At 42.3% G+C, this 23,804-nt stretch overlaps 8 protein-coding genes across 10 annotated transcripts; 3 read left to right on the forward strand and 5 right to left on the reverse strand.

The window, feature by feature from the left end:
* The first annotated feature begins 483 nt into the window (after positions 1 to 483).
* LOC125769587 (uncharacterized protein C05D11.1-like) lies at positions 484 to 4,562 on the forward strand. Its single transcript, XM_049438327.1, has 6 exons — positions 484 to 1,903; positions 1,977 to 2,072; positions 2,169 to 2,501; positions 2,571 to 3,244; positions 3,326 to 3,662; positions 3,746 to 4,562. The coding sequence occupies exons 1-6, from the start codon at positions 671 to 673 to the stop codon at positions 4,112 to 4,114; spliced, it is 3,042 nt and encodes a 1,013-aa protein (XP_049294284.1). The 5' UTR covers positions 484 to 670; the 3' UTR covers positions 4,115 to 4,562.
* Positions 4,480 to 7,425, reverse strand: LOC125769588 (THO complex subunit 5 homolog). The gene is made up of 4 exons (XM_049438328.1): positions 6,984 to 7,425; positions 6,156 to 6,903; positions 5,010 to 6,091; positions 4,480 to 4,929 (listed from the first exon to the last, which is right to left on the reverse strand). The coding sequence occupies exons 1-4, from the start codon at positions 7,104 to 7,106 to the stop codon at positions 4,690 to 4,692; spliced, it is 2,193 nt and encodes a 730-aa protein (XP_049294285.1). The 5' UTR covers positions 7,107 to 7,425; the 3' UTR covers positions 4,480 to 4,689.
* Positions 7,426 to 7,536: 111 nt separating this feature from the next.
* LOC125769585 (transcription elongation regulator 1) lies at positions 7,537 to 11,629 on the forward strand. Its single transcript, XM_049438317.1, has 7 exons — positions 7,537 to 8,073; positions 8,159 to 8,738; positions 8,811 to 9,963; positions 10,033 to 10,183; positions 10,252 to 10,934; positions 11,006 to 11,168; positions 11,234 to 11,629. Exons 1-7 carry the CDS (start codon positions 7,849 to 7,851, stop codon positions 11,525 to 11,527), a joined length of 3,249 nt encoding a protein of 1,082 aa, XP_049294274.1. The 5' UTR covers positions 7,537 to 7,848; the 3' UTR covers positions 11,528 to 11,629.
* A 488-nt stretch (positions 11,630 to 12,117) lies between these two features.
* Positions 12,118 to 16,288, reverse strand: LOC125769592 (succinate--CoA ligase [ADP-forming] subunit beta, mitochondrial). Its single transcript, XM_049438337.1, has 7 exons — positions 16,076 to 16,288; positions 15,483 to 15,574; positions 14,957 to 15,109; positions 14,721 to 14,883; positions 14,513 to 14,641; positions 14,306 to 14,441; positions 12,118 to 13,018 (listed from the first exon to the last, which is right to left on the reverse strand). Exons 1-7 carry the CDS (start codon positions 16,139 to 16,141, stop codon positions 12,417 to 12,419), a joined length of 1,341 nt encoding a protein of 446 aa, XP_049294294.1. The 5' UTR covers positions 16,142 to 16,288; the 3' UTR covers positions 12,118 to 12,416.
* A 496-nt stretch (positions 16,289 to 16,784) lies between these two features.
* LOC125769595 (transmembrane emp24 domain-containing protein 2) lies at positions 16,785 to 17,766 on the reverse strand. The gene is made up of 4 exons (XM_049438340.1): positions 17,566 to 17,766; positions 17,292 to 17,473; positions 17,042 to 17,194; positions 16,785 to 16,968 (listed from the first exon to the last, which is right to left on the reverse strand). Exons 1-4 carry the CDS (start codon positions 17,696 to 17,698, stop codon positions 16,819 to 16,821), a joined length of 618 nt encoding a protein of 205 aa, XP_049294297.1. The 5' UTR covers positions 17,699 to 17,766; the 3' UTR covers positions 16,785 to 16,818.
* A 558-nt stretch (positions 17,767 to 18,324) lies between these two features.
* Positions 18,325 to 19,564, reverse strand: LOC125769594 (39S ribosomal protein L9, mitochondrial). Its single transcript, XM_049438339.1, has 3 exons — positions 19,373 to 19,564; positions 18,949 to 19,275; positions 18,325 to 18,885 (listed from the first exon to the last, which is right to left on the reverse strand). Exons 1-3 carry the CDS (start codon positions 19,448 to 19,450, stop codon positions 18,553 to 18,555), a joined length of 738 nt encoding a protein of 245 aa, XP_049294296.1. The 5' UTR covers positions 19,451 to 19,564; the 3' UTR covers positions 18,325 to 18,552.
* Positions 19,565 to 19,596: 32 nt separating this feature from the next.
* Positions 19,597 to 20,829, forward strand: LOC125769596 (trafficking protein particle complex subunit 1). Its single transcript, XM_049438341.1, has 4 exons — positions 19,597 to 19,853; positions 19,944 to 20,153; positions 20,226 to 20,358; positions 20,448 to 20,829. Exons 1-3 carry the CDS (start codon positions 19,755 to 19,757, stop codon positions 20,352 to 20,354), a joined length of 438 nt encoding a protein of 145 aa, XP_049294298.1. The 5' UTR covers positions 19,597 to 19,754; the 3' UTR covers positions 20,355 to 20,358; positions 20,448 to 20,829.
* LOC125769591 (lysosomal Pro-X carboxypeptidase) lies at positions 20,177 to 22,635 on the reverse strand. Of its 3 annotated transcripts, none has more exons than XM_049438336.1 (4): positions 22,357 to 22,635; positions 22,002 to 22,241; positions 20,846 to 21,901; positions 20,177 to 20,656 (listed from the first exon to the last, which is right to left on the reverse strand). In XM_049438336.1, the coding sequence occupies exons 2-4, from the start codon at positions 22,142 to 22,144 to the stop codon at positions 20,416 to 20,418; spliced, it is 1,440 nt and encodes a 479-aa protein (XP_049294293.1). In that variant the 5' UTR covers positions 22,145 to 22,241; positions 22,357 to 22,635; the 3' UTR covers positions 20,177 to 20,415. The 3 variants fall into 3 exon arrangements, with proteins under 3 accessions (XP_049294293.1, XP_049294292.1, XP_049294291.1); XM_049438335.1 differs by having other exon boundaries at positions 22,002 to 22,300; XM_049438334.1 differs by having other exon boundaries at positions 22,002 to 22,206; positions 22,357 to 22,634.
* Between the last annotated feature and the right edge of the window lie 1,169 nt (positions 22,636 to 23,804).

A 23,804-nucleotide genomic window follows, 5' to 3' on the forward strand; every position in this document is an offset into this window, starting at 1 on the left:
GGAGAAGCGGAAAGTGCGACAAGCTGTGCAGCAAAATCTGTTCGCCTTTGTGACACTTTGCGTGGCCATACGGATAGGTAAGCAACGCGTGTTCCCATAAAGATTGATTCGCGTGCAATCAAGCACTACCTACATACATTTTTATTCTCTTTATTTACAGCATCGGTTTTAATCGAACAGTAGGACTGCTCAGACACAGTGAATGAAACAGCAGTTGCATATAGCTTTTAAATAAAGATTAGTTTTACGCATCGAATGGTGTGTGCTGACGCGTATTTCGGTGCGTTCCTCGTTTAATTTACTTCCAGTAGCAATATGTGCATGGTGTAAATCAAACTACTGTTTCGATTTGTTGCATGTCTGCAGGTAAAAGCGAAAGAAAACAATATTCAAAGCCCATCGTACCTATCCATGGTTTCCGTGTCACAAAATTACAAAGTACGCTTTGTGATTCGTAGCAGTGCGTTTTGACATTTACGCACATATTTTTGTCATGTCATGTATTTGCTTCATGTACCTATTGTGATCATTCTGTCGGCTTTTTTCGCACCCGTTTGACGTCCGTCGGCTTTGCATACTGCTATCCAAAGTCTGATCCAGTGCTTTTGTTCGTGTATTAAAGTTCAACAAACCACGTCTGGTCATTCAATCACGTGTAATTGCAACAGCAATGGGGTTCAAGCATCTAATCACGGTGAAAGCAAATGAAGTTATTCCGGTTCATAAGTACCGCTCGGAGCGCACCGGATTAACCGTGATTGTCGGTGAGGTTGAAGGTCCGGTGGTAAATGGGTACTTTACGCTTGCAACCGAAGCGCATGATGACGACGGCTTACCGCATACGCTGGAACATCTGATTTTCCTTGGTTCCGAAAAGTATCCGTACAAAGGCATTCTCGATTTGGTGGCCAACCGTTGTTTGGCATCCGGCACCAATGCATGGACTGATCGGGATCACACGTGCTATACAATGACTACGGCTGGTAGTGAAGGCTTTCTTTCGCTGCTGCCTGTGTACTTGGATCACATACTTTACCCAACTCTAACCGATTCTGGTTTCACTACCGAGGTTCATCACATTACCGGGCAAGGCGAGGACGGTGGTGTGGTGTACTGTGAAATGCAGGGACGCGAAAATACCGGCGAATCGAGGATAAATCTGGAAATGTTACGTGCGGTATATCCGGACAGCGGCTACAGCGCCGAAACGGGCGGAATCTTAAGCAACCTTCGTACAAGCACCACGAACGAAAAGGTTCGTGCATATCATGCTGCGTTTTATCGTCCGGATAATTTGCACGTCATTATCACTGGGCAAATCAAGCCGGACGATATCTTCAAAGCACTGGAACCGATCGAGGAGAAAATTGTGTCCAAGGGAGCGCTTCCACCTTTCGAGCGTCCGTGGCAAACACCGGTAGAACCACTGAAAGAGTCAACTAATATTAAAATAGAGTACCCAGCCGACGAGGAAGATTGTGGACTATTTAACGTAGCATGGAGAGGCCCGAAAGCTACCACGGAGTACGATACGCTTACTGCCTGCGCGGTACTGCTGCGCTATCTTACCGACACTTCCGCCAGTCCGGTCCAACGAGAGTTTGTCGAAATTGAAGATCCGTACGCAAGTCGTGTGGGCTACAATATAGTGGAGAATTCGGTTTCATTGCTGTATATATCGTTTGAAAATGTTCCACTGGGTAAGGAGGATCACATATTTTCTAAGCTTTGCCAACTGCTGGCAAACATTGCGGATGGTAAGGAAAAGTTGGACATGCAACGCATGAGGAATGTTATCGAGCGTAACAGATTGGAGGCTCTTAGTAGTTTAGAATCGAATCCGCATGACGATATCGCTTTTCATGTCATCGGAGATGTGCTGTACGGGTCCGATGAAAATGAGGCAGGTTTTGCAATGCTTACAATATGGTGATCGTTTTTATACATTTTTTTAACATACTTTCTTTTTACCACAGTTCGACAACCGACTGAATGTTAATCGGTGTTTGCAGTCGTTGAAATCTAAGGAAGACAGCTTTTGGCTAACATTACTAAAGGATTACATTATAAATGTAAGAAGCTTACGTGCAGGGCACAATCGCACAAATCGCAATGTGCAGGACACAATGTAACTCTGAATGATAATCTTTGCTTTCTGTTTCATCCAGAATAAACATGTCGTTGTGCGAGCAGTTCCCAGCATCAAAGAAAATGTACGTACGGCCACTGTTGAACAGGAACGGCTAGAAAAGCAGCGAGAAGCACTCGGGGACAGTGGCCTAAAAGAGAAGGAGAAAATGCTATCCTATGCGATGGCATCCAACGAAATAGCACCACCGGATGAGATGATTACCTCCATACCTGTTCCCTCTACCGAAGGTATTAAATTCTATCCGGTCGAAGTTTATTCGTCCAGTGCGGATAAAAATCCCCCGGGATTGAAAATGACCGATTTGCCAGTTTATGCCGAAGCGTACGATTTGCATACGAATTTTTGCTACGTAAGTACAAATGGATGGGAAGCCTGTGTAGCATTAATTGTGTAATGCATGTATCGCTTGCTCTTTCAGCTTAAAGTTACAATGAACACGGAACCGTTAAGTGTGGAGTTGCGATCGTACCTCGTTCTGCTGTTGGAATTATTGACCGAATCGCCCATCCGCAGGGGCGATACATTGATACCGTACGAGGAGGTCGTGTCAACGCTCGAGTCCAACACGGTTGAAACAATGACTGATTTAGGGTTCAGTTCGTCGAGTCGCTTCAGCGTGGGTGCATACTCGAGCACGGCTACACTTTACATGCAAGTCGTACGGGAAAAGTATACAACCGGCATTGAGTTAATTACGGAACTTTTGCACAAGACAGAATTTACGGCAGAACGTATCAAAGTGTGCGCTACGAAACTCATTAATGAAGTAGCCCAAGCAAAGCGGGAAGGAAATTCCATCGCTAAGGATATTCTGAAAGCCATGTGTTATCGCAAGGAGAGTAATGTGCGCATCAGTTCACTGCTGAAGCAATCGAAGTTCCTTACCTCTTTGTTAGAGATGCTGGAAAAACCAGAGTCAGCAAATACAGTCATTGAAAATCTTAACAAGACCCGTGCGATCATCACGCAGCCAGAAAACATAGCCATTCACATGGCTGCCGATTGGAATGTGATGAAAGATCTTGGGATTGATTTGATCGCTCCCTGGAAACGACTAGTACAACCGATCCAGACGCAGAACTTGACTCAAAGGTTTGTTGCTAGTTTCATTTTCTTTTGCGTCATTTCCCTTATATTTTTAGAGTTTTTGTTTTCTTTTTATTTCTTCGTTAGGTTTACCAACATGCAAGATTGGGAACATATGGAAAAGAATAACGATGCCCTCAAACCATACACTGGTGTGATCGTTGGGCTCGGTAGTGTCGAGAGCGCGTTCCTGTTTCGAACATGTCAAGGAATAACCGATTTTAACGATGCGGATCTTGTACCGCTGTTGCTGTTTTTGCAATATATGACACAACTCGAAGGACCACTGTGGAAACAAATTCGGGGCCAAGGATTCGCTTACGGGTACAATATAGTACCCCGGCCTAACGAAGGAATGCTCTACTTTACACTGTATCGTGCGTCAAATGTAGTTGCTGCATACCAGGAAGCAGTATCGATTATGGTAAGAATTGGGAAGAGAAGGAAGGAAGCAGGAAGAGAAGAGAACGACAAACGTGTAAGTTCTGTAATTATTTTAATTCACAGGAGAAACAAGTCACCGAAACAGCAGAATGGGATGCCACGTTGTTGGAATCGGCGAGAAGTTCCTTGATTTTCGAAATCATTGCACGGGAAAACAGCATCGAAAAGGTGGTCAACACATCGATGCTGGCCAGCTTCAAGGGAGTGCCGGTAGGATATAACCAATCATTAGTGTGCCAAGTTGGCAAGGTGACGAAAGATGATTTACAGCGTGTGGGAAATCGCTATGTGAGAAATTTGTTTTCTACTACCGACACGTGCACTGCCATCGTTTGCCATCCGGACAAAGCTTCCGATATTGCGAGCGCGTTCAAAAATTTGGGTATTCAGCTGAAAGTCGAAACAAATCTGGAAGAGAGCGTTCTAGCTTAAACGTATTCAACAATCGAAGATCTTTAGTCTTTAAGTATCCTTAAACCAAGGTAATGTCACATTTTAATCAATGCCACATGATTTTTTATTTCATTTGTGTAGTTCTGTAGTTGTGTGTTCTTTCTTGAGTTTTGCTTGAAACGAACGATCGGCATTCTCTATTCAAATTTTTACTTCTCGTGTGCTGTTTGTGGAATTTCTTTAATTTCTACAACGAATTATCCCTGTTTGGTTCAAAGTTTCGGATCTAGTTCTGATAGCTCTGTCTGGAGGAATAAAAGACGTACCTGGAAGGTCGGGCACAACAATTAGGAAAATAAATGTGTTCGATTTTTTTCTTTCAGGTATTGAAATTAGTGCACCGATTATTTACATTAGCCGATAAGCTAGTATTCTGTAATTATTTTATATTCTCCTATATCAATAATTACTAATCTGCAAACCATCATTTCCGATGTCACTACTATCAATCAATGGTTCGGAACAAATGGACCATTATAAACGGAATATAGAAAGAAAATGCCTTTATCCGAACATTACTGAACATAATGTAAACTTGTACACAAGGATATGTTTTAAATTTGAGTAAACAAAGAACTGCTCCCGTTCGGTGCAATTCGGAAAGGTTGAGCTCTGGTACGTCCGCGGAACGGTTTAAGAAAGCTTTTGTCTTGTGTAAACTCGGCTGGGGTGTAGTAGGGCCCCTCAGTTTCAAGGTAAATGTCTAAACAAGACATCGCGCGTTTCAACTGCTTCGGCAATATATCAAACGAATGTTCCGCTGCTGCCAAACTGTTGCTCCAATATTCCATTTCCTGTGATGGGAAAATCAAAACAATATATTTTAATGAATTTTTAACGGAAAACATTATTTCTGCTTCATCGCCATACATACCCTTACTGAGCTGTTGCACGATGATGTATGTTTTCCATTCCAGTTTAAGGAGAAAGACCACAACGGTGAATTGTCAGGGAAACGACAAGGTACACAAATGTAGCATTCAAGTTTAGCCGAGCCACGAATGACTATCGCTCGAAAATAGAGGTCACTAGCGGTGGCCATCCCGTCCTCCAGGAACAGTTTTGCTACCCCAGACGAGACATAATCCTCAAAAGATATCGAACTCCACTGCAGCACGGTACTGGAGATGCGTATTGGATGGCCGCGTTCATCATTGATCGATGTGTCTATCATTTTGGTCTCTAGATCGTGAATCTGTTTGTACAGCTTTAACCGGGCCTCCCACCGTGCTCGGACGGAACGTACGATGCTGGGGATCGTTTCATGTAGCTTATCAGTTACTTCAAGCGGCTCATTTCCGAGAGCATCAGGGCCGATGCGAACGGATGTGTAAACTGTTGAGGTGTGCTCCAGTCCGCAAAGCTTTTGTGCCCAAAGGAACGGCTTACCCAGCTCCTTTTCCTTCAAAATGCGCGCCAATTGATTGATTTCGATTGACAGATCTTGCAACTGATATTTTATCTTCGGATTGGGACATTCTTCACCTTTGTCACCACGAAACAATTCGTTCAGAACGCTTTCGGTAGATAGTACGTCGCCGGCTGCTACACCTGATGAATGCAAATCTACCAGTGCAATGTTCACTGTTACCACCTGCATGTTTGGCAAGTACGTGAAGGTTAGTGAAAGCCCTGGTCCAGACAGATGATCGGTGGACAACTCCGTAGGACAATCCTTTGCGCGGATCGTTATCGTTACGCTAAGCGGATGTGGTTTCAACAGTTTCTCACGCCGCTGTTCATCCAGATTTGTCTTGATGTGCCCTCGATGATGACGTTTTTTCATGCCACGGTGTACTTCATGCTCGTTTTCGTCATTGTCCGAATCAGCACGATCGCGTGAATTGTTACCAGAATCACTGCCACAGTGGGTTTCCGATTCATACGAGTTAATAGCGGCAGCCATTTGTTTTGCTTCCTCTTCGTCACCTTGTATCGATGTTACGAGAAAATTATCTGGAAAAGTAAATAAGGAAAAATATTACTATTTATCAGGTATCTGGAAATGTAAGGAAATTACCACAAGCTTCTCCATAAGCAGTGACATTCGCATAAAGAAGATACAACGGCTGTGGCAATAATCGCACCGTTTTGCGTATCTTCCAGCCTTTTTCAACAGGCATTTCGAGTGCTTCCTGCAGTGGCCTGGTTGCGATCAGTAAATCTCTTAGCCGTGGTCCCAATGAATCCAGTCGCGCAGTTTTGGCGATAATATCTTTTTCGACGGCTTGTTTTAAAGTTAATAGTTCTTTTAAATGGGCATCCAGTTCTTTCCGTTGCTGCAGTTCCCATTCCAACCTGGCAATGCGGCGCGCATGTTCGTCTGTCTTCGTGGTTTCTGGCCGAGACACTGATTCTGGAGCTTGTTGGTAAAACTCTTCCACCGGCACAAGCTCGATCTCTTCGTCTTGACTCTTGAACATATAGCACCGCTGTACTTCACGTTTTAAATGCTCGGCTTCATACAATAAGTTTTGCAGCTGCAACCGATTGCTGTCGACACGCAGTTTCTCTTTGTGCAACGCATCACGACCCTCACGAATGCGCACTTTGTCGAGACGATTCAATTTTTTCAATAGCACGAACGCCAACGACCCTTCGATCCTTTTATCTGCAATTTTCGTCTTGGCATCTTCCGAATTATCTGCCTTCAGTTTAGCTATGTCCCCAAATATCGTTCGCAGTTCGTCGCACGTTGCGTGGAAAAGATTGGCATCTTTAACCGGCGAACGTTTGCTGGCTTCCTGTTCTTCAAAGGCGATCGTGTTCTATTGAGTAGGGCAAACGAAAATACGTTTTTTGTTATTTCACATTGCCAATATGACCAGAAAAAGGAGTAGCATCATACCATGTAAACATCTTCCTTCGAAGTTTTTGCACTCGATGCAGAATTATCCGTGGCGTTGGAACTGCTCGTCTTGCGGCGTTTCTTATCGGTGACCGTTTCATTATTGTCAGGTTTACTAACCATTCTGTTGATCTTGAAGTTGTGTAACTAAATTAAATTTTACTTTTCTTGCTGTATCTAAATTGTTGCGGTATCAATGTTTGGAGTTTCTTTTGAGAAAGAATGTGTCAAAATGACAAAACGAAGATCACAAACTAACCGGTTGACGTTTCACGAAAAAAAATTATCTGGCTTATGTAGTTGGAGCAAGAGACCGTGTAAATATCACTAATCGTAAAAAAGCAAACAAATCGTAGAACGTAATTATTTCAGCAATTTATTTCGAAACTCTTGAGCAGCTCGCATATCGATCAAAGTATAAAATGTACATATACATACACGCAATTTGCCGACAAGCCAAGGTGGTTGCAGCACACATTTTCTGACAATCGAATATACCGACTACTCTGCGAAAGAATTTCAATCACATTTATTTCCGTTTCGTACTATTTCACATGAAATTGGAACATTCAGCTTGTCTCCACGAAAGAATCCGATATCAATTTACTCTACTTTGGAGTTCCGAATGAGCTGATTTATTGAGCCTATTTTTCGTGAACAATCGTTAGAGCGTTTTCCTCATTTTAGGGCACGTGTAAACACTGCTTAATCTGACAAGGGGAGACTTCTGGTAAAGCGTTCGATATGTCAATTTGTTGATACCAAGCAGAAAAAATGTTCTAGCTTCGGCAGTAGACGAATCTTCAGCAATTTCAAGTATTGTGTGTATTTTAGCCCTTTGCTTAACCATAGAACTTGTGTTACCATGAGTGTGGAAGTTGATAAAGCATTGCCAAACGAAACGGAGAATGTGGAAGACACAGATAATGCTGTTTCAGGCAGCGAACCAGCGGTGGATTCGGCATCGGAGCATCAAACATCTCCATTGGAAGTAGATTCCAAAGCGGAAGACAGAAAACCATCCCCCACCAAAAATGGTGCCGGTCTTCTCGGTTCAGCTCCGGCAAAACCGACAAATGCAGTTGTTACTGTGAGTATGGTCTAACCAGGATCTATATATTCTAATCTCCGGTGAGCTTCCTCTAATCTTCAAATGATTTCACCTCACATCGTAGGATTTGTGGGTGGAAACGAAAACTGCGGACGGGAAATCATATTATTATCACGCCGTAAGTCGTGAAACAACTTGGACCCGCCCAGAAGGTCCTAACGTTAACGTAATGACACAGGTGGAAGTGGAAGCACTCAATAAACAACAGTTACAACAACCAAAGTCTGCTGAACAAAAAGTCGCGGAGGCTATGGCAACTAGCGCATCATCAGCTGTGCCGGTTAGTTCTTCTTCAATACCCGCTGTTATTCCACTCCACACTGCAATGACGCGTTTCACAGGGCCTCCTCCTTCGTTTGGGATGTCTCCATTCGGTATGCCTCCGCCTAATTTTACCAGCTTTCCACCGTGGAATCCGCCAGCGGTTAACAGTGGGCAAAATTGGCCGCTTGGTCAAACTCTTCCCTACGATGCTACCAAGCAAGCCCTTAGCGAGATTAAGCTGAATGAAATTGATCCCTCGATCGTTGCCAAGGCTACGGTTTGGAGTGAACACAATGCACCGGATGGTCGTATGTTCTATTATAACGCTTCCAAGGGAGAAAGCGTATGGGAAAAGCCACAAGCGTTGCGTGATTTGGAAAGTACGTAGTATAAGCTTATTTTTAATATATGTATCTATGCATGCACATGTTCATACGATGTTCCTTTTACAGAAGCAAAGCTGGCTGTATGGAGTGCAAAGCAGAACAAAGCTAAAGTACCTCCATCGGTTCCACCCTTCTTAGCTCCACCGATTCCACCTCAGATGCCGATCATGTCCTCAATGCAAACACCGCCCTCTGCAGGACTGAAGATACAACAGTTTCCTTCTCCACTTACTACAGCCGCATGCTCGACTATTGGAGCACTGCCCGCTGCCGGTGTGCGGCTTCAGCAGATGCCTGTGGCTGGGGGTGTCGTTTTCGATCCGATTACATTTATGGCGAAAAATGATAAGGCCGTCGCGGAGGAAGAGCGAAAGCGAAAGTTGGAGCAAGAAAAGAAGCGTAAGGAGGACGAAGAAAAGGCTAAAGCAAATAAGCCGCAAGATAAAAGTCGCCCAATTTCTAGCACTCCAATCAGCGGTACGCCCTGGTGTGTAGTATGGACTGGAGACGGGCGTGTTTTCTTTTACAATCCTTCAACTCGCACTTCCGTGTGGGAAAGACCGGAAGAGTTGAAAGAGCGCGCCGATGTGGACAAAGCAGTGCTTGTTCCTCCGCAACAGTTGCTTGGTACCGTGGCGACAAAGGAGAATGAAAACATCGGTAGTAAAGTGCAGACAGTGGCAGGAACAGCCATTGCCACTAGTAATACAGCTGCTGAAAGCGATGGTGGTAACAACGCTAACAGTAATAATACCAATGAACCTAGAACTGCTCCAACGGACACGGAATCGAGCGGAGAAGAGGATGGCGAACAGCCAAGCAAGAAATTGAAATCCGACTTGGAAGCAGTTATGAAATCAACAAACTCCGCTAGCACTAACCGTTCCGGAAATGATCCGGAAAAGGAAGCTATAGCAATGGAAGCTGAGGCAAGGGCAGCTCGCGAGCGGACTCTTATACCGCTAGATGTGCGTATGAAGTCGTTCCGTGAAATGCTCCGTGAGTTGGATGTATCTGCATTCAGTACTTGGGAAAAAGAGCTACATAAAATCGTGTACGATGCACGCTATCTGCTTCTAACTTCCAAAGAACGCAAGCAAGTGTTTGAAAAATACGTGAAAGACCGTGCAGACGAAGAACGGCGGGAGAAGCGAAACAAAATGCGCCAAAAGCGTGATGATTTCCGTGCCCTCATGGAAGCAGCTCACTTGCATGGAAAGTAAGTTAAAGATCCCACTTTGTAGTCCGAACGCTATATTGTATTTTTTGTTTTTATATAATTCCACAGATCTTCATTTAGCGAATTTGCCCAGAAATATGGTAAGGATGAACGATTCAAAGTAATCGAAAAGATCCGCGAACGAGAAAGCTTGTTTAATGAGTACATTGTGGAGGTAAGGAAGCGCGAAAAAGAAGAGAAGCAACATCGAAAGGAACAGGTAAGAAATAGCATATATCAATTGTTTTATTCATGGTTCTCCTCACACGATGGAAATTCTTCTTCCAGATGAAAAAAGACTTTCTTGCGATGCTTCGCGAAAGAAGTGATATTAATCGTCACACGCGGTTCAGTGACGTACGCAAAAAAATTGAAAGTGATAGTCGCTACAAAGCAATCGTAGAGCACTCCCAGCGGGAAGAACTGTTTGAGGAATATATCAAGGCGTTAAAGGAAGAGAAACGGAAAGCAAAAGAAAAGGAAAAGGAAAAAGATTTAAAAGAACGCAATAACCGTAGTGAGCAGCGCGGTTCGCAGAGATCTAGGGATCGTTCGCGTGATCGACGAAGTCGCTCCAATGAACGAGAGGCGAGTCAAACGGCTAAAAGCACCAGCAACGATGATGGCCCTGCAAATGATAACAACAATGACGAAGACGAAGGCGAGGATTGCAACACGTCGGATGAGGATGAAATTGAGAGACAACAAAAAGAACGGGACCGCAAGGCGCGAGCTGAAGCCAGTATTAAGGAACGAGAGAAAGAGGTTCAGCGAACGCTGGCCACTCATTTGCGCGATCGCGACAAGGAACGGCAACACCATCAGAGGGATGAAGCAATGCGTCATTTTAATGCGCTATTAGCAGATCTAGTCCGCAATGCAGATCTTACATGGAAGGAGGTAAAAAAGTTGCTGAAAAAAGATCATCGTTGGGAATTAATTTCCATGCTTGATCGAGACGATCGGGAAAGGTACGCAAAACTAATGAAAGGTATCCCAACTAGTAACACCCGCATCTTAATGACATACTTTATATTAACAGATTGTTTAATGAGCATATTGCTAATTTGGTTCGCAAGAAACGTGATAAATTTCGCGAGATGTTGGATGAAATTCCTTCTCTCGAGCTGACATCGCAGTGGAAGGAAATTAAAAAAATTATCCGTGACGATCCACGATACTTAAAATATAACAGCAGCGAAAGGGTATGTAAGAATATCATTATGTTAGTACAACTAAAGCCAATATTTCCTTTTTGTCAATACTACAGGGCGAACGTGAATTTCGAGACTACATCAAAGACAAAACAGCTAATGCCAAGCTTGCGTTTCGAGAACTGCTTCAGGAATGTAAGTTTATTACACACAAAAGCTTCGAGCTGTACCGTGAAAATGTAAATCATCTGCGCGAAGTGGAAGACATTTTGCGCAATGATCGTCGCTATCTGATTCTACATCATATAGCGAGCGAACGCACGCAAATGGTTTTGGCTCATTTGGAAGAACTGCATAAGCGTGGACCACCGCCACCGCCAACTGCTAGTGAGTCGTTACGGCGTAAGTAAGAGTAGTAACATCAGAATATGGTATATTGATTGGTGTAGAGCAATTAGAAAACACAGTACGACATTTGTGTGGATAAAACGATTAAAATGGCATTGATTGAATTAATATGAAAAGCAAATTCTTTACAAGATGACACACCAGTAACTGTTGATATCGTACGTGTCAGTAGTATTCAAAAGGTTGTTGCACATACCCATGACATGTGCAACGATGTTATCAGATCTTTATACTGTTTTATTTTCATACGTCCTGTGGTACGAGCTTATGTCGTTAAATTTGGGTGGGTAAAGATTCTCTGGCATTACATTTTGTTTCCCAAATCTGAATTTCCGTCGGGGGTAATTCTATTCCGATCATAGTAATTTACACTGAACCCGCGCTTTGTCGGTGAAATTATGTTTTGCCATTTTCTCACGTTGCTGAGGTATTGAAAAGTTCTTCGTAGAAATGATACTGGATCTACGTAAAAACAGTCATGGCGATCCGTCATCTGGGTTTAAAGTTATTCTAAAAAAACATCAGTTACCACTATGTTGTATATCATGTATGTCGTACACATCGATATAGTACAATTACTCATCTAGAGCGCTCAATTTTGTAGTCAATTTTATTGATGGTAACAGCAAACACAGTTGTACGAGCACTTAAGGATTAGTACAGTACCAATCTTCGGACATCGAGTGCGATTGAGTTGCATTTGTGGTGCATGCAGCGAATAAGAATATGACGTCATTAATTCGAACGCGTTCGGAATAGCAATAAATACACGCAGGGCGTTGTGTTGGTACAGGTGACAAACATATCTCAACGACATAGAGTTTTCCAGTGGTTCATTTGAAGTACGCAATATGCGGGACTCGCGGCAATAAGCGTTATATCATATACAATTTAAACAACATAGGTGTCAGGCAACTCGAAGCTCACGTCCAGGTGTGCCTCGCGAGCAAGGTGTACAATTTGTGCCAAGTGCACTGACAGCATGGCAGCCTCATCCAGATCGTCCTTTGGAAGAATTCGCAGTTTCGACTTCTTGATGAGGTCCTTTGCCTCGTTCACGTTGGTGCCCTGCAGCCGAACGATGATAGGCATTTTGATATTGAGCTCCTTGGTCGCTTGGATGATGCCCTCTGCAATTACATCGCAACGCATAATACCGCCGAAAATGTTCACCAGAATGGCATGCACTTTCGGGTCAGAAGTGATGATTTTGAACGCTTCCTTCACCGCCTTTACGCTTGCGCCGCCGCCAACGTCCAGGAAGTTGGCTGGATCACCACCATGCAGTTTGATAATGTCCATCGTGGCCATGGCTAGACCAGCTCCGTTTACGAGACATCCAATTGAACCATCGAGAGCGATGTAATTGAGGTCGAACTTGGATGCTTCAACCTCTTTTTTATCTTCCTGCGACAGATCACGCTTGGCAAACAGATCCTTCTGGCGGAATTCGGCATTGTCGTCGAAACGCATTTTGGCATCGAGAGCAAAATCTTATAAAGGAGGATAATATATGAAAAAATTAATTATTTTGATTTTCATTAGCGGGCAAATAGAAACAATTTAAAGACGTGTGTATACATAAGGCAGAGCAGTTAGTCAAACTGTTTTTCTAATATGTTTAACATTTAGTTTAAAAGAATCGCGTTTTAAATGATTCTATAAGCAGTAACAAATTCCAAATAGACTGTTTGAATTGGCTATTACCAGAAAGCATGAAATAATAATATAAAATTCAATACAACTTGGCATATTATAAAGCATGAGCGACAATCAATAAACAAACCACCCAATACGAAAGAAACTTAAAAGTTGTTCACAAATTTGTACATTAGTATTTCAAAGCATTACACTACCATACACTGTACCATACTGCAAACTCAATATATGGTGGGCGATCATTGTATTGATCATTTAATTAAGCTTAAGTGATAATTATTTAGCAACCCAAAAATACTTAGCCAAAATTTATGAAAATAGAAAATAATATTTGAAGATGAAGCTTTTCAAATGCATGCAATATACTGTATGGTATTTGAAGTTTGTTACTTACACTCTTCACCTATCGGTGTGTGATGAAATGGTAAGTTGGTGATACGTTTATTGGTATGTGTATGGTGTTATTGGTTGGAAAAGAGTTATGATATAAACAGAGTCAATTAAAAATATTTCATACTCCTTGAAAGGCTCAAATGATTAGCGCACTTCAATAATCCAAACATAATAGGTATACATTGAGACTGGTTCATTTTTTTAAATAAACCTGTACAATAAGCTGAGTTTCTCCATCTTATAATCAATCAAAAAGGATAATCAAACCGTTGTTTTTGGAAGTCCCGATTTGGACGGGGAAATCAAGCTGTATGAAAAATACAGCAGCAAATCAAATTATGTTAAAAATACTGTATATTATCACACCATGCATTGATTTTTGACATTTTTGATACACTTTCCAATAGATTGATTTTATGATTATTATAAAAGATCAATTTACTCTGAACAAAAGAAAGAATTATTACATGAAACTTTACTAGGTCTAGAAATGATTACATTGCAAGCCAATACTGTTAAAGTAAACCATTGTATATGAGCAATAATTGTTTTTTTTTTATTCGTAAGGAACGGCAGCAGCAATGGCATGTGTCTCTATTAAATAATTTGGCATTGGTGTATATACTTTTAAATTTTCAATTTCAATACATTTTTTCTTCTTCCATTCCATGTACTATACAACAGTATTTCGTTTTTGAAGTTATACGACAAAAAATAGTAATACTTACACGTTTCAGCAGCATCCTCGGCATAAGGATTAATTTCAATCAGCAAGGCATCTTTCTTTACGAACAAATCGTACATATTGAGTAGCATTTTAGCAGTTTCCTCCAGCTTGTCATTTAGCCCAACTTTCTTAGCCACCTGCAAGCATACAGAAGAATGTTGGGTTACCGTTGGCTGTGTTTGCATTTTAAAATATTGATGCGCCTTACCTGAACGGCCTGATCCTTTTGCAAACCTTTGTTTATGTCAATGGGTTCGTATACGATGGCATCTGGATTTTCTGCGGCTACCTCTTCAATATTAACACCTCCTTGGGACGAAGCAATCAGAACAGGACCCTAGATAACAACAGTGAACTTTTGCATTTAATCACACCGCCTACGACAGAGTAATAATCGTGAGTGTAACGCAACATACGTTGAATGCGCGCTCCATCATAACAGCAAAGTAGAACTCGCGCCGTGGAAATTTGCGTTCGGCAACCATCACTGAGTTGCAAATACGTCCCGCTGCACCCGTTTGCTTCGTGACGAGCAATTGATTTACCATTTTGCTAGAAATATCTTCTGCTTCCTGTGGTCTAAAATTATAAAACATAACTATGCATTCGGCATATCGTTGCTGGCGATGAATGGAATCATCATCATACTTACGAAAACACCACTCGCACTCCTCCCTTCAAACCATTCTTGAAGCTACCCTTACCACGACCACCTGCCAGTACCTGGGCCTTCAACACCAGATTTTTCGTATTAAGATCAGAGGCAATTTTTTTAGCTTCCGCTCCGGACGTTGCTACGCCGAATCTGGCAAGTAAAGGGAAATTATACACAATAGTTTAAATGTACTTTGAACTTATGTACGCCAAATAGGGAAAAAATATCGTAAGTCGCTGATACGACAGGGGTTAACGGTGAATAATGAGCTCGTAGTAAACGCTTGCAACATAGGAAGAACAAAGGTGATAACTAGATGCGGGTTTTGTTTACAATTCGACATAACCCGCCCGCTGTAAGCTACAGCATGCGATAAGAACACAATCAGCTGAACAGTTTCTACTACTATCAGCCACATACCACCGATGCCCTAGTGATTTGTTGTGCGACGAGAAATTATTTACATACAAAATGCATCGTTACTTCAGAATCTAGTTGAGCATTCACATACCGGTTTACTTACTTGGGCGTTGGAATTCCCGCTTCATTTAGGAAGGAGTATGATACGTGTTCCTGTACGTTTAGGTGACGCTTCTGGCACCCAGCTGCAAGCACCTAAAAGAACGAAACGTTTTATTAACTTCAATTGCATCTTTCGATGGACACCTTCGTTTAATTAAGTTCACTTGAACACATGATTAGTGACGTCATGTTCGTACAGCTAAACATCTGGTCGGCAAAATACAACTTGTTCCTTCCGCGATATAGTGGCAGCAATCAAACTAGTTTCTGCCATATCCCAGTAGTGTAACGTAGGATCTCTTAACGAAAACATTGCATAATCCATTGCAGTATAACACTTTTTGCTGCGTTTGTGCCCCACGGAACACAATCACAAATGGCGTAGAAACTTTCTAATACCCTCCTAATCGTTCTATTTATATCCATGATATCTTTTACAATGTTCTGTCCTGCTTAAGACGCTCAACGGTTTCACGGTCAGCATTCGTTACATAAAATTTCACTCCGGTGCGAATTCTACCGTAGAAAAAACTTACTCCCTCCGTACTTTTCGCACTGTCGTAGATGATTCAATCGTATCTGGCACATACATACCTTTGGGGAAGATTTGCTTGCGATTTCGGCCAGCAGAAGGCTCGATCGTCGAAGAATAGAAGCCATTGCGAAAATACGGCGGCGATAAAGACGGATAAAGGACGCGCACTATAAGCTCTCCAAAGGATTTTTACCTAGAACAGCAGTAGCTCGTTCATCCGCAATCTTCCGTAGCAAGCAAAGTGAATGGAGTTGGGAAAGAGGTACATTTAGAAGGGTTTGACAATAGCACATACAGAGAAAAAAATCTGTACGTCAACAGCTACCAAAATGTCAAGATACTCAACATGCACCGACAATATAAATACCTTGACTCGTGAGCACATTTTGCTCCGTGATGATGATTTAAATTCCTATTATGTATGTTGAAAATAATTATTTTTACACAAAACTTTGTCACAAAAAACATCTTGAAATAACTTAATAGTTACATAAGGGTGTATGGAACTTATATAACATGTGAATTATAACATCCCAAATGGTTAGGAACATCAAAATGATAAAAGTAAAGAGAATCTATTGAACTTTCCAAAGAAGGGCTCGTAACACAGGAACTTGAAACGATTTTGGACCATTTATCGGTTCAGCACAATTTCACCGCTTTTTGACACGTTTTGTATTTCATCTAAAACCGATAATAATTTTCTTTTCGTTTCGTAATGTATGCTCCTTCATGATAGCACATCTTGAACAACGAAAGTAGAGAACGTTTTAGTTTGATATTTCGAGTTATATTTCTTCATTTAAACAACTCTCTTCACTTCGAAGAACCGCTTGAGATAATACACTTGTCCCACAGTCATAACTATGAGTACAATCGCTTCGAAGAAAGACCACATCACGACACGAGAGTTTGTACTTTCATTGATCGATCGATGGATACGGTCGCGCACCTGAAAGATAAACCAGAATTTCATTCATTAAATACGGCGCTCATCACATGCAATTTGCTAATAGCGTACTTACATGCATATAGTCTTGTTCATGCTTAATACTGGTCAGCGTTCCGGAAAGTTCGCGTATCATATCTTCTAGTTTGGTATGACCGGCTTCGCCTTCATTCACTGCTCCTACAGTACCTTTAGGGGCCTCTCCGATCTCCATGGAAAACATGACCACCTAATAAGCATACGATAATGATCGCACCGTGATGATAGTCAGTAAAAGGATGATGTTTTGTAGCACGCTATATATTTACTAGGTTTTCCCTTCTTACCTTCGGCGTGAGCGTAGACATTTTGTTACTGAAGCAATAGTGATAGATTCCGGTTTCATATGCGGAGAATGTATACTTCCCAGAAGATTCTTTTTCGCCTTGGTATATCACTTTTTGGTCCGGGCCACTAATGCGTACTTCAATGTCGAGGAAACCACCCTCAACTGTTTCAAACATAAGTCCTGGAACAAATTCCAAAATACAGCAGCTCAATGCGGATTGTGCAGAAAGTGCCGAATACACCCGTGGGGTGTCCATCTCCAATTTCACCTACCTAGTTTCGTGCCTGCTTCTGCTCGGTCGAAAAAGCATTCTTCCGAGTGTGGATCCACGGTAATGAAGTAGCCATTTATGTGTACAACACACTGGACGAGGAAAATGGTGAGAAGATTTAGTAAAAATTTCATTTTGTTATTAATCCGGACTTGTTGTCGTAGCCACGTAATTTGACGTCTGACAAAAGCGGTGCTGATCCTGCCATCGTCTAATTTTTTGAAGTGTCATTTTTTGCCCCGGTAAAAATACTATATCTATAGTATAGATTCTAGTTATCATTATTCGAAAGAAAAATCATTTGCCCACTTGAACTATTTTTTTTAAATTTTAGCTTCCAATTTTGATTATAACTGAATACCTACTATTACCTTCATAATCTTTTCACACAAACACAACATGTGCTGGAACTTCACTGCTCCTTAGCGATACATGTGATGCTCGCTGCAGCTTCATAGCTTATAACTTGTCTCATACGCAGTGCATTACGAACTTCGTTCAACAACTGTATTTGTAGAAGACAAAACATATTGTAAATGAGAACCTTGTTTATTAAATCTTTGGAATCATTCTATTTTGCTCTACAATCATTATCGATTTTGAGCTGCAATGTCGAAATGCTAAGTTTCCGTGACAGGTTACTACATTTACTATAAAAATATACTAAAGTAGCAGGGTAGTCAAATGGTTACTACACCAGTGCATACGATATGCTATACGTCCCCTTCTTAATTTTGGGAAATTTTAAATGAAAGAGGAATTGTAATGCACACGACAATACGGTACTTTATTCGCGTATAGTGCGCGTATGAATAAAGATTGAACAATAATACGTAGCGCGTACAAATTACAACCAAAGATAGACATTTGTTCAACTTGATCGTGGATTTACGTTTGGAGCGTCGTATGTTTCTATTTTTTTTCAAATGTTGCAGCACAACTTATTAGTATATTATTATTTCTGTCGAGCTTCTAGTGCTGTGTGTTTTTACACATCTTTTCCGAATAATGGCTCCGCATCCAATTTCCAATGTTCAAACACATACGGCAATCTTTCACTTGGTTCCGTACTCCAGTGATGGATTCTACAGCGTACCCGAGCCTTCTCCAGGTTGTTGATTGTGACCGTGCAGTAAAACTCTTTGTTTTGTTTCAACAGATCCGGTCCTGTGATGGGCGTTTCTGGGAGGGTGATGGCATGTTCCGGTACATAATATCCGGCTTTTCGGAGCGAGGTTTTAATATGCCACGGTTCGATTACCCAAGCATGATCCTTGTTCATTACAACCGCCAGTATGAGGCTTTCCAGTTTGTTTACAGTCTACGGTTAAGAAAATCAATCATGTCAGCGATTACCCGTAACATAAAGAACGCTCATCTTTACCCTTTGTGCATATGCTGAACTGTGTACTTCTGCCTCCTTTTCATCCTTCTCGGTGGCATATTTTGCAACACTTTCGGGTGTTTTGTAAACGGCCAATCCCGGCAGCAAAAGCTTATTGTATGCTACATTTGGCTTTAGCGAAACTACATCTCCTCGCGATCCAACGCCTTCCACAAAGGCGGTAAGTACGACTTCCAGGTTTGGCTTTTTCTTTATCGTTGTATCCTCAACCAAATCGTACACGTAGTGGCGTCCACGTAACTTTCCAGGCTTTTGGTTTTTCTTGTACAGATTCGGTGGAAAGCGACGCTTCAGCACGAATGTATTCTGAAAGAGGCGAGAAAAGGGAACGTCTGGAACATTAGTACGATGCAGTTGCATAATCATCCATTATGCCCATTACAGCAGGATGACCGTCACTTACCCTCGACGATTGCAGCAGCACCGATTGTGTGGTGCAAAGTGACGAGCTTCCGAACATTTTTGCAACGTTGCCCAACATGTTCTGTGCCGTGTTTCGGAAAAACAAATTCGCAATAACAGAGCAGCCGGCGAGTTGATGTGTGATCGCAGATGTTTTCAGTCCATTCGCGTGCTGTCAAAGTTTGCTTGCCAGTGGCAGTTCGCTGTTTGACAGTGTGTTGGTCGTGTTTATTTTACGTGCCCGAACAGCGGCTGAATCGGATGGTCCGAAAGTGGTTGTGTGTAATACAAGCTGGAGCAATAAAGTGATTGTATTCATTTACGTGCATATTTTGAAGCAGTTCCGTAGCGAGAAGATCATTTAGAGAAACACTCGCCATATAATGACGATATACAATTTATACATTTTCGATAAACTTGGCACTTTGTTGTACTACGGGGAATGGAACCGTCTGAAGCAGTCGGGAATCACAAAAGATGAGGTAAGTTCCAAGAAAAGTACCAGCACAATGGATTAAACGATATGGCGGATCGGTCAGGTTCATTTTAATAACACAGAATGTATATTTCAGGAAGCGAAGCTTATGTACGGCATGCTGTTTTCGATCAAATCGTTTGTCAGTAAAATATCCCCCATCGAACCGAGGGAAGGCTTCCTGTACTATAAGACCAACAAGTATGCATTACACTATCTCGAGGTTCCTTCTGGGTTGAAATTCGTTCTGAACACAGATAACACATCGACCGGGATACGGGAGTTTCTACAGAACATTTACACGAAGGTATAACACTTTTACAGAAGAGGTGCGTTGTTCTTTCCATATTTTATTTATTAACTGCATTTGTAACATCAGATATGGGTTGAGTATGTCGTACGAAATCCCCTGTGGACTATCGGGACTCCTGTCACGTCGGACATTTTTAAGACAAAGCTGGATGACTTCGTGAAACAATCGCCACTATATGGTTCAAAGATAATTTAATCAGGTAATCAAACCACAAGAATCCGCCCCCTTTTGTCGGCGATAATCATGCAAACTTTTTCTAATACACTTTTTGCTGCTTCCTATATTCAGTCAACCACTTTTGTATGTTTTGAACGTGTACGGCACGCGCGCGTGTTACTGAGGATGGGTCATTCGGGTTCGACGCACGCAAATCAATATGATGGGCACCCTCGGGGATTAGCACGATCTTGACATTGTCATTCGTTGACCGCAATACACCGCCTCCGGACCAAGGATCTAGTAGCCCATTGCTGAAAACGATATTGGTGATGCTCCCTCTGAAATAGAGCACGGTTAATCGAAGAAGCGTTCGAGTTGTTAACAAATTTAAATTTTGGTACAAGCTTCTTACAGCATGAACATTAAATAACGATAAATAACCTAAATACTTTTGTTGAAGACTGGTGTGTGAATAAGTTATAAAATAAAATGCTACGCAAATCTGATATAAGAGGTTTGCTACTTACTCGAGAAACTCGCCACCGTAGTTCAGGAGTGCGTTAGAGGGTCGCGGATGGACGCCGTATTTCTTGAAGCATTTATCCGAATAACTTTGCAGATTCCATTGCTGTGGCGGAAACATATCATGTACACCGTCAGCACACATCGGCATTACCATTTCCGTGCAAGCTTGAAAGTCCCAGCCACGATCGCCGATACCGCTACCATCGTATGAAGAGTTGATATTGAGACAGGTTGCCTTCCCGTCGTAGTTGGTGTAAATAGACAATGCAGACTGCAGGTGATCTAGCAACTCGGCACCGGTGTAATTTTTGTCCAGACGGCCACAAAATTCTCGCACCGGATAAGCGGGTACGGGTGCTAGGAAACTCGATTCGTACGGATAGTTTATCATTGCTAGGTTCCCGTACACATCGGTGAGATAGTCAAAAAATGTCTCCGTTACATCCGTAGCTTTAGTAAGGTTGGTGCAAAATTTAAACTTTTCGTTTAACACACGCAGCCCTTCACCAGTGGTCGAATAGTTTTGCAGCATGCTCCACGAGCGGCGTATATTGGATGCACACTCGGCGTTATATGAGACCTGGTACACCGATGTAAGAATTTGGTTGAAGATACCGCATTGTGTCACGCCCTGGAACTGACGTATGGGGGCAGATGCGGCTATTGCACCCGCTACTAGATGTGGATACTTGATACGAATCCAGGCAGCCAGCATACCACCGTAAGATCCTCCGAATGCGATGACAGGTCGGGCCCGGTTTGTACCATTAATCGGGTTAAGCGTTCGCAGCACCAGTGCAAAATCAGCCAGAGCCTGTTCAGAATTAAGGTAGCCTAAATTCTTTGGAGAATCGAACGACGCGTTCCCGAAAGGAAGCGAATGACCGTAGAACCGATGTTCTATGAACAAAAGGGTTGCCTTCAGCTTTGGTGCCAGTTCCCACATGAAACCAGTGTTTTGCGCGAACAATTCGATGTCACCTTCATTTCCAGCGTAGAATAAAATCGGTCGGTAGGGGTCGTTGGTGTTTTGGCCATAGGTGTCATTGATCAGATAGCTGCATAAATAAATGTCACGATTACCGATCATATTGTTAAAAATGCTAATATTGTAGCTAGCAATGTGTGATTAAATCTCGCGTAATAATCTATACTTACCGCAGTTGGAAAGTAGCTTCGCTTGTGTACGTAAAATGGTCGATTGGGACGTCGATCGTTTTAATCTGATACTCGTAAGAAGCCCCTGAATAATGGGTCATTGATAGACCCAAGATAAGCACGACCCATAACGCAGCGGTCATCTCGTCTTGTGGCCGTCGTTCCGTGCGTTTCTTTGCTTTTGGTTTGCGGGTGAACTTGAACACTGAAATTACGACGTACAGAAGATCAAGTGCTTAACTTGTTCCAGCAAAGGATCACTTTAAATGAATTGTCCAATTTTTTCCCCACAGTTGTAACTGGACGATCAAAATAATCTATAATTTCATTCAAATGAGTAATCATATTCACTTACCGTTTCACGATGTTCAGCGCAAATTTGCCCACCGTCTTCTATTGCCGCTGATCGATACTAGCGGCTGACCGTACGAGCGCTCCTTGATTAAATGCGAAAACTAGCCGTCAATATTTGTATACATCGCAGCTGCGAGAGGTAATCGTTTACGCTGCATTCTTCAGCGATTATCTAGCTGAAACTGACGGTTTGATTTGACTGATCGTGACATTTTTTTTTGCTTTTATAATCGTTGGGAAAATGAAAATGTTGAAATGTTGTGAATTTCCTCGTTCTTTCCGGTACAAAAAGAACTCAGGAGAAATACCCAGTCTTTGACTGTCGGTTGGCACCGTATACAAGAACATGTGGTTTGCATATAATAGATATTGCCATGAATAATAGATTGGAACATGCATTTATGACTTCTTTACCAACATGAAGAAAAATCTGTGCTTTTCGGTAGGTAGCATGAAAAATCGGTGGTTTAAGGTTCCTCGTCTGTGAATCAACAGGCTTATCAAAAATCGGTAGGAATATAGATAAATCGGTAGTTCTGGTCACACTGGCTACCAGAGTCCTATAACCTGTTGATTGTCCAGCTCCAATACATTAATACAGTAGTTCTGATTCGTGTTAACTTTAAACCATAATATTACTTAAGTTTGGATGTATCACGCCTTCTTTGTCTACGTGAATGGCCTAAAGCAAACTTTGTGGGCAGGAAAGCCCAGTTTATTGGCGATTATAATTGGTTTAAATATGGACCCACGCAACGAAACAACGGACAACAAGGACGACAATTGCAATCTCGGGACATGGAACTACAGAATCCTCACGGCACCGGTAGTACCCGCATTCTTTCGGACGAGGTGAGGGCTCGCGGCTTCGAAATAGTACCAGTTCAGGAGGTGTGTTGGAAAGGAGTAACGCTCCTATAACAGTGATTGCATGATCTACCAGCGCAGTGGTGAAAGGTATCAACTTGATATGGCGTTCCTGATCAAAGGAAAGCGAATGATCTGATGGTGACGATTGTGCAGGTTGAGGATTTGTAGAAGGTTCTACAACCTGAGTATTATCAATGGGCATACTCCGCGGCTATACATCTTCGAGGCGATGTTTCTCAATGATCATTGGCGTGTGATGGAGCAAGCCATCAGCAGCACGGCCGATTGAACAATTAGCCGTGTAACACGCAACCAGAGGGGGAAATTGTTTGATGATTCCTTCTGTGCAGGAGAGCACTATCCGAGAAGAATGCAGCACGTACCCGAATGCTCCAGCGCGAGACCAGGCAGTGGAAGACTACAGACGACTGAGAAGGTAGCAGATTCGACTCTTCCAGGATAAGAAGCGCAGCTTCGAACAATCGGATGAGCAACTAATGGAGCAGCTCTCCCAGTCGGGGGAAACTCATAAGTTCTACAGGAAGTTGAATGTGGCACGAGGTGATTTCACTCCCATGA

The sequence above is a fragment of the Anopheles funestus genome, chromosome 3RL, assembly GCF_943734845.2.
Source record: "Anopheles funestus chromosome 3RL, idAnoFuneDA-416_04, whole genome shotgun sequence".
NCBI classification, from domain to species: Eukaryota; Metazoa; Arthropoda; class Insecta; order Diptera; family Culicidae; genus Anopheles; species Anopheles funestus.

Excerpts from the sequence above, each read along its gene's own strand:
- LOC125769588 (XM_049438328.1), bottom strand. The coding sequence starts at position 7,106 with ATGGTTAGTAAACCTGACAATAATGAAACGGTCACCGATAAGAAACGC. Across the intron at positions 6,092-6,155 it reads TGCTTATGGAGAAGCTTGTG|ATAATTTTCTCGTAACATCG; the intron begins GTAATTTCCTTA and ends TTACTTTTCCAG. Across the intron at positions 4,930-5,009 it reads CGTGCAACAGCTCAGTAAGG|GAAATGGAATATTGGAGCAA; the intron begins GTATGTATGGCG and ends TTCCCATCACAG.
- LOC125769594 (XM_049438339.1), bottom strand. The coding sequence starts at position 19,450 with ATGTTGGGCAACGTTGCAAAAATGTTCGGAAGCTCGTCACTTTGCACC. Across the intron at positions 19,276-19,372 it reads TGCTGCTGCAATCGTCGAGG|AATACATTCGTGCTGAAGCG; the intron begins GTAAGTGACGGT and ends CGCCTCTTTCAG. Across the intron at positions 18,886-18,948 it reads GTTCAGCATATGCACAAAGG|ACTGTAAACAAACTGGAAAG; the intron begins GTAAAGATGAGC and ends TCTTAACCGTAG.
- LOC125769585 (XM_049438317.1), top strand. The coding sequence starts at position 7,849 with ATGAGTGTGGAAGTTGATAAAGCATTGCCAAACGAAACGGAGAATGTG. Across the intron at positions 9,964-10,032 it reads GCAGCTCACTTGCATGGAAA|ATCTTCATTTAGCGAATTTG; the intron begins GTAAGTTAAAGA and ends ATAATTCCACAG. Across the intron at positions 10,184-10,251 it reads AGCAACATCGAAAGGAACAG|ATGAAAAAAGACTTTCTTGC; the intron begins GTAAGAAATAGC and ends TTCTTCTTCCAG.
- LOC125769595 (XM_049438340.1), bottom strand. The coding sequence starts at position 17,698 with ATGAAATTTTTACTAAATCTTCTCACCATTTTCCTCGTCCAGTGTGTT. Across the intron at positions 17,474-17,565 it reads AGAAGCAGGCACGAAACTAG|GACTTATGTTTGAAACAGTT; the intron begins GTAGGTGAAATT and ends AATTTGTTCCAG. Across the intron at positions 16,969-17,041 it reads ATGAACAAGACTATATGCAT|GTGCGCGACCGTATCCATCG; the intron begins GTAAGTACGCTA and ends TTTATCTTTCAG.
- LOC125769591 (XM_049438336.1), bottom strand. The coding sequence starts at position 22,144 with ATGACCGCTGCGTTATGGGTCGTGCTTATCTTGGGTCTATCAATGACC. Across the intron at positions 21,902-22,001 it reads GAAGCTACTTTCCAACTGCG|CTATCTGATCAATGACACCT; the intron begins GTAAGTATAGAT and ends TTATTTATGCAG. Across the intron at positions 20,657-20,845 it reads TACGGTGGCGAGTTTCTCGA|AGGGAGCATCACCAATATCG; the intron begins GTAAGTAGCAAA and ends GCTCTATTTCAG.
- LOC125769592 (XM_049438337.1), bottom strand. The coding sequence starts at position 16,141 with ATGGCTTCTATTCTTCGACGATCGAGCCTTCTGCTGGCCGAAATCGCA. Across the intron at positions 14,442-14,512 it reads AAAAGGATCAGGCCGTTCAG|GTGGCTAAGAAAGTTGGGCT; the intron begins GTAAGGCGCATC and ends GTATGCTTGCAG. Across the intron at positions 13,019-14,305 it reads CGAGGATGCTGCTGAAACGT|ATTTTGCTCTCGATGCCAAA; the intron begins GTAAGTATTACT and ends CTCCTTTATAAG.
- LOC125769587 (XM_049438327.1), top strand. The coding sequence starts at position 671 with ATGGGGTTCAAGCATCTAATCACGGTGAAAGCAAATGAAGTTATTCCG. Across the intron at positions 1,904-1,976 it reads ACGGGTCCGATGAAAATGAG|TTCGACAACCGACTGAATGT; the intron begins GCAGGTTTTGCA and ends TTTTTACCACAG. Across the intron at positions 2,073-2,168 it reads TAAAGGATTACATTATAAAT|AATAAACATGTCGTTGTGCG; the intron begins GTAAGAAGCTTA and ends TGTTTCATCCAG.
- LOC125769596 (XM_049438341.1), top strand. The coding sequence starts at position 19,755 with ATGACGATATACAATTTATACATTTTCGATAAACTTGGCACTTTGTTG. Across the intron at positions 19,854-19,943 it reads CGGGAATCACAAAAGATGAG|GAAGCGAAGCTTATGTACGG; the intron begins GTAAGTTCCAAG and ends TGTATATTTCAG. Across the intron at positions 20,154-20,225 it reads TACAGAACATTTACACGAAG|ATATGGGTTGAGTATGTCGT; the intron begins GTATAACACTTT and ends TTGTAACATCAG.